The sequence below is a fragment of the Emericellopsis cladophorae genome, assembly GCF_022114955.1.
Source record: "Emericellopsis cladophorae strain MUM 19.33 chromosome Unknown NODE_9_length_645218_cov_115_098568, whole genome shotgun sequence".
NCBI classification, from domain to species: Eukaryota; Fungi; Ascomycota; class Sordariomycetes; order Hypocreales; family Bionectriaceae; genus Emericellopsis; species Emericellopsis cladophorae.
Window position 1 is genome coordinate 492,238 of NW_026250934.1, and position 17,900 is coordinate 510,137.

General features: G+C 55.4%; 6 protein-coding genes across 6 annotated transcripts; 3 read left to right on the plus strand and 3 right to left on the minus strand.

The window, feature by feature from the left end:
* Positions 1-215: 215 nt before the first annotated feature.
* On the plus strand, positions 216-4,405 carry J7T54_000694 (Protein transport protein sec73; the record flags this gene model as incomplete). The annotated part of the gene is made up of 3 exons (XM_051504542.1): positions 216-528; positions 585-3,179; positions 3,393-4,405. 3 exons carry the CDS (start codon positions 216-218, stop codon positions 4,403-4,405), a joined length of 3,921 nt encoding a protein of 1,306 aa, XP_051364048.1.
* A 280-nt stretch (positions 4,406-4,685) lies between these two features.
* J7T54_000695 (Signal recognition particle subunit-like protein) lies at positions 4,686-6,674 on the minus strand (the record flags this gene model as incomplete). The annotated part of the gene is made up of 2 exons (XM_051504543.1): positions 4,686-5,886; positions 5,938-6,674. The coding sequence occupies 2 exons, from the start codon at positions 6,672-6,674 to the stop codon at positions 4,686-4,688; spliced, it is 1,938 nt and encodes a 645-aa protein (XP_051364049.1).
* A 3,067-nt stretch (positions 6,675-9,741) lies between these two features.
* On the plus strand, positions 9,742-11,118 carry J7T54_000696 (uncharacterized protein; the record flags this gene model as incomplete). The annotated part of the gene is made up of 2 exons (XM_051504544.1): positions 9,742-10,386; positions 10,606-11,118. 2 exons carry the CDS (start codon positions 9,742-9,744, stop codon positions 11,116-11,118), a joined length of 1,158 nt encoding a protein of 385 aa, XP_051364050.1.
* A 560-nt stretch (positions 11,119-11,678) lies between these two features.
* On the plus strand, positions 11,679-12,958 carry J7T54_000697 (uncharacterized protein; the record flags this gene model as incomplete). The annotated part of the gene is made up of 2 exons (XM_051504545.1): positions 11,679-11,765; positions 11,825-12,958. 2 exons carry the CDS (start codon positions 11,679-11,681, stop codon positions 12,956-12,958), a joined length of 1,221 nt encoding a protein of 406 aa, XP_051364051.1.
* A 344-nt stretch (positions 12,959-13,302) lies between these two features.
* Positions 13,303-15,993, minus strand: J7T54_000698 (AP-1 complex subunit gamma-like protein; the record flags this gene model as incomplete). The annotated part of the gene is made up of 4 exons (XM_051504546.1): positions 13,303-13,338; positions 13,443-15,759; positions 15,809-15,932; positions 15,984-15,993. 4 exons carry the CDS (start codon positions 15,991-15,993, stop codon positions 13,303-13,305), a joined length of 2,487 nt encoding a protein of 828 aa, XP_051364052.1.
* A 773-nt stretch (positions 15,994-16,766) lies between these two features.
* On the minus strand, positions 16,767-17,609 carry J7T54_000699 (calmodulin; the record flags this gene model as incomplete). The annotated part of the gene is made up of 6 exons (XM_051504547.1): positions 16,767-16,801; positions 16,853-17,065; positions 17,117-17,242; positions 17,372-17,387; positions 17,438-17,494; positions 17,607-17,609. The coding sequence occupies 6 exons, from the start codon at positions 17,607-17,609 to the stop codon at positions 16,767-16,769; spliced, it is 450 nt and encodes a 149-aa protein (XP_051364053.1).
* Between the last annotated feature and the right edge of the window lie 291 nt (positions 17,610-17,900).

Sequence of the window (17,900 nt, forward strand, 5' to 3'; positions counted from 1 at the left end):
TTGCGGTAGAGTCTGATCAATGTGCTTCCATACTATCTGCGCTCTTTGCTAGGCCCTTGCGCCGTGCCGATTCACTGTCGGACTTGCACCCTCAGGCCTGCGCCCGTCGGTGCCTTGGTGCCCTCCTCACATTGCTTCTATAATTCCACGTTCTACTGACTACCAACTCGACTATCATCCCACGGCCACGGCCCAGACCATGAGCAAGCGTCAACATGCCGCTCCTGAGACGTCGGGGGAATGCCAATGTACCCAACGAAAGTAGTACACGACGACCTGCCGCTGATGATGCCGAACCTGACGCAAAGTTGACGCCGCCCGTCAGCTATACCGGAGATGATGCTGGAGCACCCAGCGAACTCCAAAGCCGCGCGTCCTCAGCCACGACGCGACCAGGAACACCGCCAATACAAGAGGAGAGCAACAGGCACAAGAGATTCTCCGTGCTGCGCTTCCGTAACGCTTCCGATTCCCAGCTCTCGCTACGCGCCAAACAACAGGCTGAGAAGCCTCCGCCCCTTCCCCGACGTAGGTCCACGCGACAACGTCGCATGCTCTTAGATCTTGCTGACAGCGGACTCCAGCTCCCGAAATCATCACAACGGCCCCGACTGGCGATCTAGGCGGCGTCAAGAAGAAGACCTCACGATTGAGCCTGGCAGCCGCTCGATTTCGCCGCTCCAGTGACCTCCCCCGAGACACCAACGATGCAACAGTAGCGCGGCCATCAGGAGCACAAAGGAAGTCCATTGCAGATGAAAAGGGGCGATCGTCGTTGGCACCTCTGGATGAACCTGGGTCACCGCGCACATCGTCAGCAACTCCAAGCTTCAGTGGCATGGCACCCCCGTCTCAGACCAACCGCCAATCCGAATCCTCTCGCTCGGATGTCAGCTCCAACGATCGAGTTTCGCACACGAGCCCGGCCACGACACCCAAGAAGAGTCCGTCGAGCAATCCCTTCTTCCGCATGCGCAGGAGTAAGAAGGCGCCTGAGCCGCTCTTTCCGCTCTCCCACCTTCCTCAGAAAGACAAGACCCCCCCAGCTGCCAGTTCTTCGGCATCCCTGAATGTGGCATCCACCCCACGGCCCCCATCTGCGAGCGGCGGTATCATCTTGCGAAGTAACACTGACCGACTCGATGGCCCTGCATCCCAACGTGCAGGTCCCGCGCCGGCTACGGCGCTCTTTTCTCAAGGTGCCGATCTGAGGTCTGGGCATTCGTCTCCCACACGACCCAATTTCCTCAGGGGCAGGTCCTCCACAATGAGCTCTATGGGGAGAGAATCGACTGATGATCACCTCATGCCTCCGACAACCCGTACGTCATCGTCGACAGGTAGGAAAAGCTTTGGGGACCTACTCGGACTGAGCCGCTTGCGCCAGAATTCTGAGCTTAGTCGCCAGGGCGTCATTACACCCGCTACGCCTGGGTCGGCTGCTTCGAAGAGTAACTCGCTCCAGCTTCTCAGAGAGGCTGTTACACTACCGGAAAGGAAGGACGACGAATCGCCTGCTAAATATCTAGCCCGTCTAGAGGAAATACTGACCAGAGGCGTCATTGCGGCGATCGTGTCCAAAAACAGCGACGCCTTCTCCCTTTCCGTACTACGAAGCTTCATGCGAAGCTTCAGCTTTTTCGGCGACCCCATGGATATGGCTCTGCGGAAGCTCCTGATGGAAGCTGAACTTCCCAAGGAAACCCAGCACATTGACAGATTCTTGGAGGCATTCGCAAATCGCTACCACGAATGCAACCCTGGTATTTACGCTACCACCGAGCAAGCATACTTCATCGCATTTTCCCTCCTCATCCTGCATACCGATGTATTCAACAAGAACAATCGCTACAAGATGCAGAAACCGGACTATCTAAAGAACACCCGCGGTGAGGGTATCGCCGACGAGATCCTTGGGTGTTTCTACGACAACATCACGTACACGCCCTTCATACATGTTGAAGACGAGCTCGATCGTAGGAGCGAGAGGGGCTCCAGGACGAAACGCAAGCAGCTTCTTGGGGCGCCCAACGATCCAGCCAAACGGGCTCTCAAGGAGCCTGTTGATCCATACACACTCCTCATAGATGGTGACCTCGACGCGTTACGGCCGAATCTCAAGGACGCCATGCATCTCGAGGAGCATTACAATTATTTAGGTTCTTCGCAGAGCCTTAATTTGAAAGACCTCTCTAAAACATTCTTCCGGACTGGTGTGCTTCAGATTGTCTCCGCCCGGAGTCGACCAGACGCGTTCATGAATGACAATACCGCCACGAACCCGAATGGGGCCGGTCCGGGAATCGTGGACATCAAGGTCACAAAGGTCGGCCTGCTGTGGAGGAAGGAAGCCAAAAAGCGGAAGACTCGATCGCCGTGGCAGGAGTGGGGTGCGATATTGACTGGAGCCCAGCTGTACTTCTTTCGGAACATCAGCTGGATCAAGAGTTTGATGCATCAGTACGAATCTCACATCAAAGCAGGTAACGATGATATCCCGATCATCTTCAAGCCGCCATTGGAGCATTTCAAGCCCGATGGTCTTATGTCGACTCATGGGGCTGTTGCACTCCATGACTCGCAGTATAAGAAGCACAAGAATGCCTTTGTGTACGTGCGATCTGGTGGACTCGACGAAGTACTATTGGCCGATAACGAGGCTGAGATGAATGATTGGCTTGCCAAGCTTAACTACGCAGCTGCATTTAGCTCATCGGGCGTTCGCATGCGAGGCGTTGTCGGCGGCAACTACGACGGCCAGGGCCGCCGTGGCTTGAGACGCCTGGACACTACAGATCCTGCTCAGCTCATCGACACGCCCACAGGACAGGTATCGGTGGTCAAAAGCCAAATTGATCACCAAATGGCCGAAGACATCCAAACAGCCAGACGCGGCTTCATGAAGAATAAGATTGAAGAGGGCGAAGAAAAGGTCAGGGTATCTCAGCAGGAACTAGAGGGTCAGCTGCGCAATGCACGCCATTTGCAAATCCTCGCCCCCATTCAGCCGCGGACGCGAGATGGCATGCTCGCAGCTGCGGCGCAAATGTCGGCCAGACTGAAGTGGACTCGGATGGAGATGTGGAGGGAGAAGTGCCATCTTGATATTCTACGGCTGGACCTCGAGGAGGATAATCCTACACCACTGTCCCGAGCCACACCGCTCACCTCTCAGCCGAGTCAGTCATCTTCACGAGGAAGAGCATCATCGCCCCCTTCGCGCTTTTCCTTGTCGCGTGGGGAGTCCAGGGCCAAGCGGCAATCCCTTATCAAGAAGGACTCACAGACCCCAGTGGATTCGCAAGGTCAAGCTTTGGCAAGTCCTGTGGAGAAGCACGAAGAGTTTACTTCGCCACTGGATCAAGAGTTTCTAACTCCCCCACAGACCGCAGCTGGCTCTGGGGCTCCGGGAGACATGTCCGGGACGCGGCACGAAGGAGATTGTGTGGACGAGGACCCAAATTCTAGTGCTACCGCCCAACTGTTGGAACAGACGCCGCAGCCACGAACAGCCAAGGCGAGACCGCTATCCAGTGATAGTCATGATGATCATGATGTGGATGTCGACGCTGAGGAGCGTGACCTGCTGAAACAAGCCGGCTTACTCGAAGCCACTTCGAGTAAGGAGGCCTCAGAAAAGGGAACCACTTCGAACGTCGACGATCCTGGTGAACAGGCTCTAGCGCTTGATCGCGACAGAAATGACAAGAACAAGATCCGTCGCAGCTTGCAACGGACACTTCGGGAAGGTGCTGGGCACCTCTCCCACCACCGCAGCAGACGCGGGAAGGATCGTGAGCCAGCGACTGGTGCCAGCGATGAGCCTGAGCCTGAGAGCATGCTCGCCCGAGGGACGGGCAGTTTCGTTGTCCATGGCAAGAAAGCATCGGTCATCAACTTTGGATCGGAGCTGCAAAACATGTCCCACGAAGACAAGCTCCGGGCTCGGAAGCAGTCCGTGGTGGATGTGCCAATGTCTCCAGCTCTCAGCAACGGCGAGGACGATGATTTCTACTCCGCGGCGGGTGATTTGCCAGAGTCAGAGGGAACACCTTCACGCAGAGAGTCGGGTGCCAGTGCTAGCACAGCGACTGCGCGGAGCTTCCGCGAGTTACACCGCAAATTCTCCTCGACGCATGCTAGTCGGAGTGTTTCGAACAGCCGACGCCTTGGAGTTCCTTCGGATGGGGAGAGTGAGGCAGCTGTGAGCTTTTCGGATGGCAGACGCTCCCCGCTACCCCCAATTGAAACAGCTGAGGGAGAAGACGAGGAAGAAGACTATATCCAGGGGGGGCATGGTGGCACAGTCGATAGAGCCGCCGCCGACGGACAGAGGGAAGGCGACGGATCACCCACACACTCCTTGCAGCCGTCTAGTCGCGCTCTGCCCGTTGCAAGTAACTGAGAGGGCACATGAGACAGATTGCCACGGACTTATTGTACAATTTTAGCGACGCATCGGAGTTGGAGACAAAAAGGGGTGACATGAGCTTGTAGCGACAATACCACGTGAAAACCCCTTGATGCGATTGTACGCATGATGACGGCTGGTTTAGCAGGGCGCACATGATCGTTCCACACACACACACACACACACACACTCATCTAGTTATCTGGGAGCAACTATTTAGAATAGAAAGATGACAAAGCTGATTCGTTAAGCGCCTTAGTGGCCTCTTGACCTTTTATTTCTTACCCTTTTTCTTCTTTTTGCTGGCAGCCCCAGCGGCAGGGGCGCGCTCGACCTTGACATCGCCACCGCCGACAAGTCCCAGTTTCTCCTCTTCCTTGGCAACGCCGCCCTGTGTAGATTCTGCGACCTTCTTCTTACCCTTCTTCCCCTTGGGCCGATATGACGACCGGTCTCGTAGCGGCAGCCAGCGCTCAGGGTCCGGGGTCTTGTTCGGGTCGTAGTTCTCAGGGAGCTTGCGCTTCCGGCGTTTCTTGGCGGCCTTCGTGTCCGCGTCGTCGTCGGTTGCGCGGCGCTTGGGGGCTGCAGATAATTTGGGAAGGCTGGCTACGCCCGTTGCTATGAGACTCTTCACGTCCACGGCGCCAATCAGATCATTCACGGCCGGGAGCTGGCCGATGTACTGCTCCGCCTTTTGGGGATCCGAAGTGGCTAGGGAGGCAACTAGCCCGGCGGCGGCAATGTGCGTGCCATGATTCTCTTTGAAGAGCTTTTCAAAAGCGGACCCCGCCAGGTCAAGTTCCTCGGAGCTGGACGAGCGGAGCAGCTCAATGCCAGCTTCCCTCAAAAGAGCCGTCGCGAAGCCGGCAGGACGGTCTTTCCAGTAACGCGCCGACTTGACGAGCTCGGTCTTGGCCGACGCCTCGCGCCCCTGGTTCCGCATGAGTGACACGTTCAGAGCCACTACGCCGGGGCTGAACCGAGCATCCTTAGCATGTGCCTCCTCTTTCGCTTCCAGGCGCGCGAGGAACGCCTCGAGCGTGGACAGGGCCGCGCCGATTTTGCCCTGCTTTAATTGGACTTGAACAATGGTGAGTGCAAGGCCGAGGTCGTCAGAGCTCTTGCGCAGCATGTCTTGGAGCTTGCGTGGAAGCTCGCCCTCGGACAACCCGTGGGCACCGGCAGCTGCGTTGAGAACCGAGAGAGAGTTGTTCGAGGCTTGCGTGGAAGGCATCTGCGCTTTGGAGAGTGAGCCAGCCGTCCTTTTGCTGATGCCGTCCACCTTTTGGGCGTTAAGATCGACGACGAGGCTGTTTCGGGCGAGAATGTCGGACTGGTACTTGAACAGCTTTGCATTATGCGCCTTTTGTGACAGAGCATCGGCCTTTCGCTGGACGAGGAAGGGGTTGGTGGTCTCCGCGTCTAGTATAGACTGGTTGTTGCCCACGACAAGTGTGAGGTCTTGGTCCTCGGTGCTGTGTATGTTAGCGAGGCTCTGGTTGAGATATCGCCGGGTGTCCCCTTACCCTGCTTGGCTCAAAGACTTGTAGAGGTCAGTGGCCTCCTTGGTCTTGCCGAGTTTGGCATACACATAGGCCTGCTGCGCCAGTATCGGCTGCATCTCCGCCTGCTTGTCCTCGTCGGTCAATTCGTCCGATCCGTCACACAGCCTAGCTGCCCTCTGGAGAAGCTCTGACGCCTTATCGAAATTGCCCCTCGCGATGTGGGCGCAGGCGACGTTGTAGCACAGCTCGAATGTATCCAAATCATCTTCGTCAACTTCTTGCACGCCAACCCCTTGCCAGACCATCTGCGCGGCGACAGCTCTCCGGTTGATTGTCACGTCATTCTCCTCGTCCCCGAGGTCCTCACTACGCGCGAGCCTGTCGTATATCTGAATGGCGTCCCCAAACCTGTCTGCGCGGTACGCGACCTGCGCTGCCAAGTGCTCGAGGCCACGATCCTTGTCGCCTGCCGACTCTAGCAGCGCCGTGGCCTCTTCCAACTTGCCGATCTTGTAAAAGGCATAGGTCTTTTCCAGAACACACTGCTCGGCCAGCCTATCGCCGCCCTCGCCAATGGCGCGCACGGCATCTTCGAAGCGGTCGAGACTCAGGAGGGCGACGACCCGGGTGTGCTGGCTCGTGATGTCGGACTTGTTCGCTTTCAAGGCGGCGTTGGCAGCCTTGAGGTACTCCTCGTGGTCATGGATGGTGGAAGAGCGCAGCAAGGCGCTGAGTGCAGCGGCGGGGTCCGATGGCATTTTTGTAGGGACAATTATCGACGCATCTCCTGTGGCCGGTCAAGTGTCGTGTGCCGCGCGGTTGAGATTGCTGTTGCTGGCTGAGTTTTGGGGTCACTCAGGTTGATGGCTCGTGTGATGAGGTTGGCCTGGCCCACCAAAACAGGCGACTCACGCACCGTGGCGGGGCAATTTTTCGCGGGGCATCCACCGCCCAGGGAGCATCATGGCCAACACCAAGGCGAGGCCTTGGTTTGGTCACCTGTTGAATCTGAGCAGAGCTAGGTAGTAGTCCATCTAAATCTCCTCGCTTAGTTGAGTTGTTCAAGGGGTCACAAGGCTGCCTTCAATTGCTGTCAATTCGTGATTTGGTATGCTGTTCTAACATTATGACAATCCTCAACTTGTGAAATAACAATGCTCCAATCTCAGTGAATCACGTCCAAAACTGGCCCACGAATATATTGCGTCGGCTGTCGTGAATAAAGAGAGCATCAAGCCAAATGGGCAAACCCGTATATGATAGCATCGAGTTGGTTGGACGAAGACATTGACACGAGCAGTGTCAACCATTACAGGGTAGGCTGGTATTTAAGAATCGAGGTTCAACACCCAGCCAGCGCGGATGCGCACTTGAACGATTGCTCAAAACAGCTTCCACCATTTCGCGCCCTTCTTCCGAGCACTGCTGCCACCCGAATCCATAGATCGCCAGGGATACGCCGCCTCGCGGCCCCTGTCGCTCGCGCTACGCCATCTCACCTCGCCCAGCTTGGTGCTGTCTGATGAGCTGGTGATTTTGGAGTATCGTCTATCCAGCGACACACGATGACGGCGTGAGCGTTGCCTCTTAGCATCGAGAGAGTGGCCCCGCGAAGGTTTGTCGCCCCGACTGGATTTCCGGGAGCTAACGTGGCTGCTGCCCCCGCTGGCCCGCGAGGGTAGTCGTGGGGAACTTGCAATGCGGCTTGAAAGATCAGTCATTGTCCGAATCGCCTCTGAACGAGAAGAGTCGCACAAAGACACCAGCGAGGCATAATCGAGCCCATGCTTTGATGGGGAATCTTCTGTGGCGCTGACCAAGGCCGCTCGTAGACGTCGGACGATCCGTCTCAGGGAGCTTCTGGAGTTCGCTTTCGTCTTCATTCAGCACGGAGTCCTATCTGGGGATTACAGGTAACGAACCATCCCCCTTTTCGAAAGAGCGACCACTCTGCGATAGCCTTCTCGAGTAGTTGCCTTGGATCCTCGAACGAGCTTTGCGCAGTGCATGCTTCAATGACGAGTTTCCATGTTCATTGTCATTGCGTGAGCTCCCGTGGGCACCCTTGAGCAGTGTGAGACACTTTGCATACGTCTCGATCAGCGACGATACGATATTGGAAAAACTTCCCATTGCACGTTCACATGCTTCAAGACACGTGTTTAGTGCAACGAAAACGCGGTCAACGTATGCACGCAGAAACCCTGCGTGCAGTCGGAGTATAACGATGAGTGTGTTGGGAATGGTAACCGTCAGACAGACGCCCCTTTCATGCGACGGCTGCTGGCTAAACTTGGCTTGCGATCCAGATGTATGCTCCAACCAAGGCACGTGGTTCTGCCCTCAGGCGTGGACGAGGCAAAGCAGTTGGCAGTTAATTCCAAGTACGTAAGGCCAGCAGGCACATGCATGGCGCTGCCGCGCCTACAGAGCTTGATGGTCCCAGCCGGTCCTTTCCCGGCGATATTTTCTGAACATCCATCCGACACCGGTGGCCAGTCGCCGGGAAAGGGTTTTCGATGAGGTGAGGTTGGTATCGTTACCGTACATATAGATCAAAGCGACAATGTCTCGGAAGGCTACCCGGTCCAAAGGATGGATGGAGGTGGGGGGTTGGTTCCCCAAGCTTGCCCAGGTCCCCCGATTGAGGTGCTTATCGATGAGGATAACTACCTTAGTCTCTTGCTTGGATTGTTCACCGGCGGGCGACCTAGGGCCTAGGCTTCATTCGCAAGACACATGTCGCACTAGAAGATCGCCTATCGATGGCGCAACAGGACGGATCGTCACCTGGAGGCCGGATCAGGTCAGATCATGATAACGAAGCAGCCGTGCCCTGGATGACCCCGGATGGACGGCCATTTACGCCCGCGCTGTAAAGCTTTTAAGCACCAGGAACCCCGAAGACCCCCAGGGTCGCGACCTCGAGCCTTGCCCACAGCTAATCAGAAGAGCGCTGTTATCTGGGTCCCAAGAGCCCCCACACCGGCCTTGGGCGCCTGGCGTGGCACACTGCCGCAGTGATTAGGGAACAAACTGCGCATTCGTCCCTGGACCTGCACTAAAGGGGCAGTCTCCCTTCGCCTGACCCCTGGTTTCGTGGGACAAAGCTTCATAGCGGGCTGCTAACGCCCTCGCTGCGCCCGCAAGCTGCCAGATGCCTATCAAACGTACGTAGTTTGCGCGCGCAGCCTTTGATAAGGCCAGACGTGGCAGCCCACCAGCAAGTCACATTCCGCACACCGCCGAATGCTCGCCCCAAATCCAACCCGATGTTTGCACATAGTTAGTTAGATAGACTGTCATTATCCGTATCCCACGCCGTATCAAAAGCACGCCTGACCTTGCGTTTGACGGACAGAGGGGGGGGGGGGGGGGGTGCGTACAACTTCGCTGTGTCGTATTGAATTTCGCGCCAGAGCCGCGCCTGACGAAGGCCTTGACAAGTTCACATGGAGCTTGAAGGCGATTCATCCCACCACACCGCGGGCCGCCCCTAGACAGGTGCCAATTCCGGTCCGCTTGCGTTTGCGATTGTGGAAACGTGGGTGAAGCAAGACGCCAGCAGAGCTCGATCAATATCTAGTCTATCCGTAGTCATTATCAAATGCCACTGCCCCTGGCCAGACCTGCTCTTCGTTTTTGTTCCCGATGGACGCCTCATTTCTCTTCCTTTTTTCCAAAGGTTTGGTATCCTTTGCGCCTAATATGCTTGAAGTACCCTGACCCGTGGACCAAGCCAAGTGGTTGAACGCTGCCAGTACTCGAAGCCTCTGTCCTGATTATTAGTTTGTCATGGCTCCGCCGCTTGCCGAACCTCTGCAGATGCTGCCACCGCCGGCACCCTCTCCGCCCTCGGCATCCTCACCCGATGATTCCCAACTTCCGCAAGGGCAATGTCGCTACATTTTAACACAGACAGATGTCAAGGGCCATCGGTGTGCCTGTGTCACCTTCAGCCGCAGACTCTCCTTACCCGGTGCTACCTGCGACTGCGGCCATCAGGCTTGCTTCCATCTGCCCAGCGCGGGTGCTAGTTCCCCGGGGAGGCAAGATGATCTCACGGCAATCACGACCAGAGTCCAGGCGCTGGAGCAGCAAGACGGTCTCCTTGAGCGCCTGAGCCAGATGGAGGAGTCACTGGACAAGGCGCGTGAAGAGCTGCAGAACGAGATCAAGGGTTCTTATCGAAACATATCGGCCGCCTGGCAGCTTATAGAGCAGCTCCAGCGCAGGCTCGTAAATTTTGAAGAGGTGCATCGTCTCCATGGCGAGCAGTTGGACAGGGCCAGCCAAGAAATCCAGGATCTCCGCAACCGCAACTTGGAACTGTTAGAGACGGACGAAATGTTGGAGGAGAGACTCGAGAAGCTCGAGGGGGCGGAAGGCATGGACGCATTACTTTCCCCAGAGCAGGAGGCGGTCGATGTTGGGTGCACCACCAATGCCATCGCGCCGCTGCAAGGACGTGTTCGTCGACGATCGTCGGGCGCACGATCACTCCCTCAACCATTGAACCTTTACCGGCCCAATACGCAGTTGGCAACGCCGAGGTCCAGCGTCGCGGATACTTCAGGCTCCTCTAAATCATGGACTGTACATGTATCGATTCTTCCCTCACAGAGACAGCCCTTTCCCTTCGAGAAAGACACCGTGGCATATAAGCGATGTTTGTCTCGCGGCTTGCAGCGGATGGTAGCCGTATCTGGCACGGACGAGGAGTCCTTCTCAACGTCCGTGAGCACGGCCTTTCGAGAAGTTCTGCAGGGTGCACCGTGGGAGCCCCTGCAGGTCCGAATATGCGATGCCAGAGACTTGGAAGGGTTGCCTATGCTTCGTCCTCTTAGTGCCAGTCTGAGCAAGGAGCCTCGAGATTTTGAGTTCCTGCGTAGCCACTGCGCTGTCTGCGACAGCAATGGACGCATTCAGGCAATGTACATTGCACCGCGGGAACACAGCCTGTCGTGGCAGAGCATCAGGAAGATGCCGACTTATGTCGAGGGCTTGGAGTGCAGTTGGGAGGGCGACAAACAACTGGACGGTCCCGTCGGAGGAGAGCACGCCATCTGGACAGGTTCAGATTCGTGCGCGCGGCTACCTGCGAAACGAAGCAGTGCCGAAATTTCGAGTGGCCATACGATGGGCGAAAGCGATGAGCTGCAGGCCAAGAAGAGAACGCGTGCAGCATGCCCGGCCTGGTAGAGATCAGCTGAGTCGTCAACGACGCGGTTGCGTAGATGACACCCGGTGTTGTATTTTGAGCAAGGCGCTTTGGGATGTTTGATGATGGACCGATTCGGTTTGTAGACTTGCTGGACAGACGGGCTGGCGTTTTGAATTAGATAGACAACACTAAGATACCAAGGGCGAGATCAAACGGCTGTGGGCACGAGCCTTCCAATACAAACGCAGAGTTTAGATGAATAGAGTGCCTTGGAAACGCAATGATGGCGGTGCGAACTATCCTGCAGAGAATAAAGAACCTGGAACTTACTCCTCGCCGTGGCCCGTGAGTGAGGTGAGGTGAGGTATCCACTTGCCGACTGACGGATTGAACTTCCACCGCGCTTCTTCTGTCAGGGTCTCCGTCGCGCATCCATATTTAGCATCCAATATCCCACCCAACCTTCAGTCACATTATCCGCTATCGTTGCCTACCTTGAAACCGTTCGAAGGACAATTTTCAACAGCACCAGTGATCGCTCTTCTTTCATTCAATCCTGCTCCTTTTTGTGGCTCGGAAATCCTCAATTCTCCCCATCATGGATCTCGACATTGAAATGGACGATGCCGTCCAGGAGCCTCTCATGGAAGAGCAGATCCTAAACTCGACTGCCGATGACATCCTTGTACGAACTTCTAGCGCACAGCGTCGATGACACCACCTTTACTGATGCACTGTCTTTAGCAACCCGATGAGCCAGAAGAACTGGGCGAGGTTGTCGAAGATCCCATAGTTGACAAGAGCGACGAAGCGCGGACTATAGTCCCGACAAAAGTACATATCCACGGCCTCGACACAATGAACACCGACGACATAAAAAAATACGTCAAGGCGCACTATGGCGACACCGATCGCGTCGAGTGGATCGACGACTCGTCGGCCAATCTCAACTTTCCATCAGAGTCCTCCGCACGCGATGCCTTGATCGCACTATCATCTATTGCAATTGCCGACCCGACTGCCCTCTCCGTCGGCGAGAGCTTGGTCGCCAAGCCTCTCGAGGGACGACCCGAGATCTCTCTCCATGTCCGTTACGCCGTCCTCTCTGACAAGAAAGCGCCCGGCGCGGCCCAACGCAGTCGCTTTTACCTTCTCAACCCCGAATATGATCCCGAGGAGCGCAGGCGACACCAACAGCAGCGACGATACCGCGATAGAGACCACCGTCGCAACGACAGCCGGGGCCGGAGACGTGAGTCGAGAGAGGAGACGGGCATCCGATTCGAAGCAAGCATGTACGACGATGCGCCCAAGCCGCAGCGCCGTCGCTCCTCAGATTTCTCCGAGCACAACCGACCTGATAATAAAGGCAAGGAGCTGTTTGCGAGCGGCGGACGGAGCAGCAGGAGGAGAAATGATAGATCCTTGTCCCCGCGACGGGACAATGACGGTGACAATTCCATGGGCGAAGGGGGGCGGGCGAGCTCTCACGGGAACAGGGCTACGGCCCGGTCGCTCAAGGAGAGGATATCAAACGGCAACAACCGCTCGAAAGAGCTTTTCCCCACCAAGGCCTCTGGACGCGGCGGTCAACTCGACCAGCTGGAGAGCGCCATTGGATCGGCCCGCCTTAGAGAAGAGGACCGTCCGAGGGTAGTCGACGCGCCTTCTGTACCGCGCAAGGGGGCCGACAGCTTCAACATTCGTGGGTCAGCGAACCAACGAGGCGAAGTTGGGCAAGGTTTCAGCATCAGGGGCTCTGCTGCCAATGCAAAGGAGCTGTTTCCATCCAAGTTGGGTGGGACCAACGCGGGCAAGGAGCTGTTGGAAGGACGGAAGAACAAGCCCAGACAGCGCGCAGAGGATCTTTTCGGATAGTGCACAACGCAAACGCACAGCGAATTTTCGCGGAGCCATTTTGTCTACACAAAAGGAGTTTACAGTGGCTGGGTGTGGGCGGTATGCATACTATAGATGATACCAGGCGTTTGCAACTGCGAGCAGGTTAGGTCAGGTCACAGAAGCTCGGTAAAATCGAATCTTTTTCTTCATGTAGTGCCCTGCTGATCGATGGGTCCTACGATGATATTGCAAATCCCCTAAATCCGGCAATTGCAAGAAAAGCAAGCAGAGCCGCTCTCAGCCACTTTTTGTGACAGCGCACGGCATCCCACGCAATGTGGAGGCTCCGAGCCCGCTGATCACGTTCTAGTTCCTCGAGCCTATGAAGGTTCCGTCCAGTTCACCTGCTCCATCAGCTGTCCGGCACTCGGGTGATTGTATCCAATTCGCAAACGCAGTCGCAAAGGCTGAATAGAGTTAGTGACTGAAACGCATGGCAAGGAATGCTGGGTAAACATACTCCTTTGCAGCCAGATACTCTCATGACTTGTGAGGCTTCCGAGGCTGGCGCCAGCTCTGAGGACGAAATGCTTTGAAGCTGAAGCTTTTGCGACTTGGGCACAGCAGCCTGCAAACCCACATTGGACAAAGTGTCTGACGACGAGTTCTGGAAGCGGGCTGTGGCTTGGATAGTGCCCTCCGCGTTACGCTGCAACTGGAAAGTCACGCACAAGCCATTTGCATCGTAGCAGGGAACACTGGCTGGGGTTTGCTGTTGCTGGGACGGCGGAGTGGACATGCCGCCCATGATGTCGAGGTTAGATGATGGAGGAGCGGGAGATGAAGTCCCACCAGAAGGCTGGGATCCGAAGAGGTCCATGATAGAAGACATGTTGTTCCCTTGCGGAGTTGGTGACTGGGAGGTGGGCGGAGGCGATGAGGGACCACCGCCAAGGATGTCTGCTAATAAATCCGAGTTGTTGGTAGAAGGAGGTCCAGCTGTTGTTTGGGATGCGGGGCCATCCATAATATCGAGGAGATCCTGCTCAGATGGTTTGATGATTTTCGATTTGCGGTTGCTGGCCTTGGCTTTCTTCGTGGCGGCCGGTCCAAGCACTCTGGATTCTTCCTTGATCTGGGGCGGCGGCATCTTTTCCAAGACACCACGTCGAATCTGGTCGAAGGAGAAGAGGTTGCTATACTCGACCGCGCGCTGTTGCACCTCGACGTCCAAGCTAGTTTGGTAGTATTGTAACAATTGACGCACCCGCTCTACCTGCGTCTGGTCCGTGAAGCGGGTAGTCAGCTTCATCAAGGCAGTGATGATGTACTCGGTCGACACTTGTGATGCGTAGCTGCTGTTAAGGATCATGGTGAACAGGTCCAGAATCTCGCTCTCCTTGACCTCCTTCACTACCTCCTCTTCTTCATATTGGCCTCCCCGGAGCAGGGCATCAGCGAATTCGCCGATGCACCAGGCACCAGCCTGGGCAAGACTCTCCTGTGTAATGTCTTTCTTCAAGTTGACGTAAAGTTTCTGAACGGCATAGGTCTGCAGCTCGGGTGTCGTGGCGATCAGTCGCACGAATGACGAGAGAATCTGCTCTTTGACGTAATTACCGGCCAAGGAGAGCACTCGAAGCATCGTGTCGAAATGCCAACGCTTATTTGGTGCGTACCTGTCCGCCGCAATGCCAATCTGGCTAGTCATTGTCGGCTTGAATTCGTTATCGGCGACTTCCAAGAATGCCAACAATTCCCTGATGAGCACGCGCACGTTGCCCTCGTTGATCAAGGTGAAACTGAGATCCAGCGCCCTCCTCCTGATGCTGATATCAGGGTCCCTCAAGCATTCGAGGATTGTATTTCTGTGTCGTTGCACGGCATTGGGCTCGATTGCCACCACCTTGATTAGCGTATTGAGGGCAACGTATCGAATGTTGTTGTCCCGGTTCGACAAGAATTTACCCAGAATGTTCACACCAAGCACACGGAGACCCGAGTCCGCTTCGATGTCGAGAATTGTAAGAACCGCTTCGTATAGGATCGAGTTTCCAACGTTTTTGGAAGAGTCTGTGTTCGTCGCGACTTGGGCGAGAATGTCGTTGATCTGTTCGCTCGTCTCGGCGTCCCCGACAGCAAGTACTCTCAGCAACCGAAGGATCTTGACTTGGAGGAAGGGGTCAGTAATCCCTGTAACGTCGTGTTCAGGCGCATATCCTGAAGTCGACAACGCTTTCAAGGTCTTGACCAGTCCAGGCACAAAAGACCTAAACTTCTCGACGATGCCTTCCTCGCCCCCTTCCTCCTCATCCGCTTCGCACAACCCAGTAATGAGTGTCAGTCCGCAGAGAAGAACACCATGGTTGCGATCCGAGATCAACTGCGTGGCCTTATCGAAGAAATGCTCCTGTAGATCCGGCACCTTACGACAAATGCGCATGGCGCAGAGGGCAGCCTTGCGACGAATGTAGGGGTTGCTGGTGGCAATAAGGTTTTCGATTTCGGGGAAGAGATCACGGGACATCTCAACGGATGCGATATTGCCGAGGGTACACAAAGCGAGGCCGACGACATACTGGTTCGAATGACCAAGATCGCTGCGAGAGTCAGTATCAACATCAAGCCAATAGCGAAGTCGGCTGTACTTCTTGAGAGAGTTTGTGACAAGAGTCAATACCTCTTGGTTCTCATCCAGCAGCAAACTCGTGGCCAAATGGCCCAGCCGCTTGTCAGCAAAGCGTGGGGATGCTAGGAGCTTCAAGCACTCGATCTGCCCGAAATGTGTCCTTTCGCCGAGGGTGAATAGGTATAGTAGCTTGGCGACATTGTTTCGTCTAGACAATCAGCGAGGTTGCCTTCCTGAATTGATAGTATCCATCATACCGAACGTTGTGGTCGTGTGTCTCTTCTCGAAAGCTGGCTCTTATGGCAGCGCTTTCCTTCTGGATGACGGCGCGTTCGTCTGCGATCGTCTTGGCAGCGCGAACATTGCGGATGAACTGCTTCACTGGCCGATCTTTCAGTACAAGGAATACATGACCCTATGCTGGGAACGTACAGGAGCTCATCGTGACGGTGTATCGTCTCGCCAGGCGGACGAGGTCGCCTGATGGCCTGTCCAGGGGTCAACTGGCGGTAGCTGAAACAGCGTCGTATAGAGCTTGTACTCAGAATAGAAGCTTCTATTGAGCGCAAAAAAAGTGAGCCAAAACCTCGCGATGGACTCGGTGCAGAACGTGTCGACCTTGCCGTGATTGTTCCGGTTCGAATCGATGTTGTTCAGTAGGGGTGCTGTCGTAGCCAAGGCTGCGACATTTCAACGTGGGGCGCCGCAGCCAAGCCCGTGAGCTGCGATCCGAGTCTGGATGATGCCGTCAAAGGACTGGAGCTCCGAACGTCGGAAAAGCATCGAGCCGATCCGCCACTATCACCTGAAATACATCAATTCTGAAATAACCAGACCTACTACAGTACAAACGTCTTTTGCTCGACTCTGGTACATTTTTAATATTCTGGGCCTGTGGAACTAAAGTCTCATAGTGCATGCAGATGTGGGTGCAGCGACCTGAGTAGTAGACCTTGGACCGTCTGGATCGTCACTACATAACCTTATACTAACATACATGTATCACCCAGGGAGGCGCAAGTCACCACGAACAAAGCTAGCATCGACTATTTCAATCATTCAGTCTATGCACTGAGTATCTTGTGTCTCCGGTTGACCTCACATCGCTCATAATATTGCCAACATCAAGGAAAGAAACAGGAACGATCCTGGACCGCGACGCCAAAGCCTGGGGACAAGGACGGAAAGTTTCAAGGCGAGTGCCTGCACTCTCTTTTACTTCTGCATCATGAGCTGCACGAACTCATTGTCTGGAGTCAAATTAGCGACCATGCAGCTGTTAGCTCGAGGCAAGCACATACAGTCAATGCGGCCATCGCCATCCTGATCAGCCTCCCGGATCATCTCATCAACCTCGTCATCTGTGAGTTTCTCGCCGATCGAGGTCATAACGTGGCGCAGCTCGGCGGCTGAAATGAAACCGTTGTTGTCGCGGTCAAAGACCTTGAAAGCCTCCCGAATTTCCTCCTCAGAGTCGGTGTCCTTCATCTTGCGGGCCATCATGGTGAGGAATTCTGCGGCAGTGTCAATATTCCCTCCAGACTTAGGACTTGCATCCACCATACCAGGGAAGTCAATGGTGCCATTGTTATCGGCGTCAACTTCGTTGATCATGTCTTGAAGCTCCGACTCGGAAGGGTTCTGCCCCAGCGAGCGCATCACAGTTCCCAGCTCTTTGGTGGTGATCTGGCCTATGGCATATCAGTCATGTGTTCATGGTAGGTGTAGCGTGCTTCTCGTTTCGAGCATGGGGTCGTTTCGCCTGGTGATGAAGCTTGGGAATGGCGCGCAGCACATGGGATTCAACGTATTTGACGTACCATCGCCGTCCTTGTCCTATGGTTGGTCAATACGGCTGTCAAACAGTCGGAATAAGGTGCACTTACAAACAGGGAGAATGCCTCCTTGAACTCGGAGACCTGCTCTTCGGTAAGGGAGTCCGCCTGCGATCAGTGTCAGCAACAGTGCCATTTCTGTCAGCGCAGAGCCTCTCAAGCTAATGGCTGTATGCTGCGGGCTGAGCGTTGGTGGTTGGGATGCAAGCAAATGACCCACCATTGTGATAATCAATTTGTAGGGGTTCTTTGTGTGTCGGTAAAGCGATGAGTGCGTTATGTAGGTTGTAGCAATAGTTGTGATTTTGGGGCAAGGCAAACAGGAGGCGAGCGAGTTGGCGGGGTCCTCCCACCCTGAAAGCTCCAGTTGAGTTCCGGGCCTGAGGTGACGACTCGGGACGGCATTGACAGGGGTACAGTTCAGTGCACAGTGTGCTCACAGTATTGGCGGCCAGCATAGCGGCAATTTAGTTGATGTGCACAGTGCGCTCTGTTTCCGACACCTTGGCCTGAT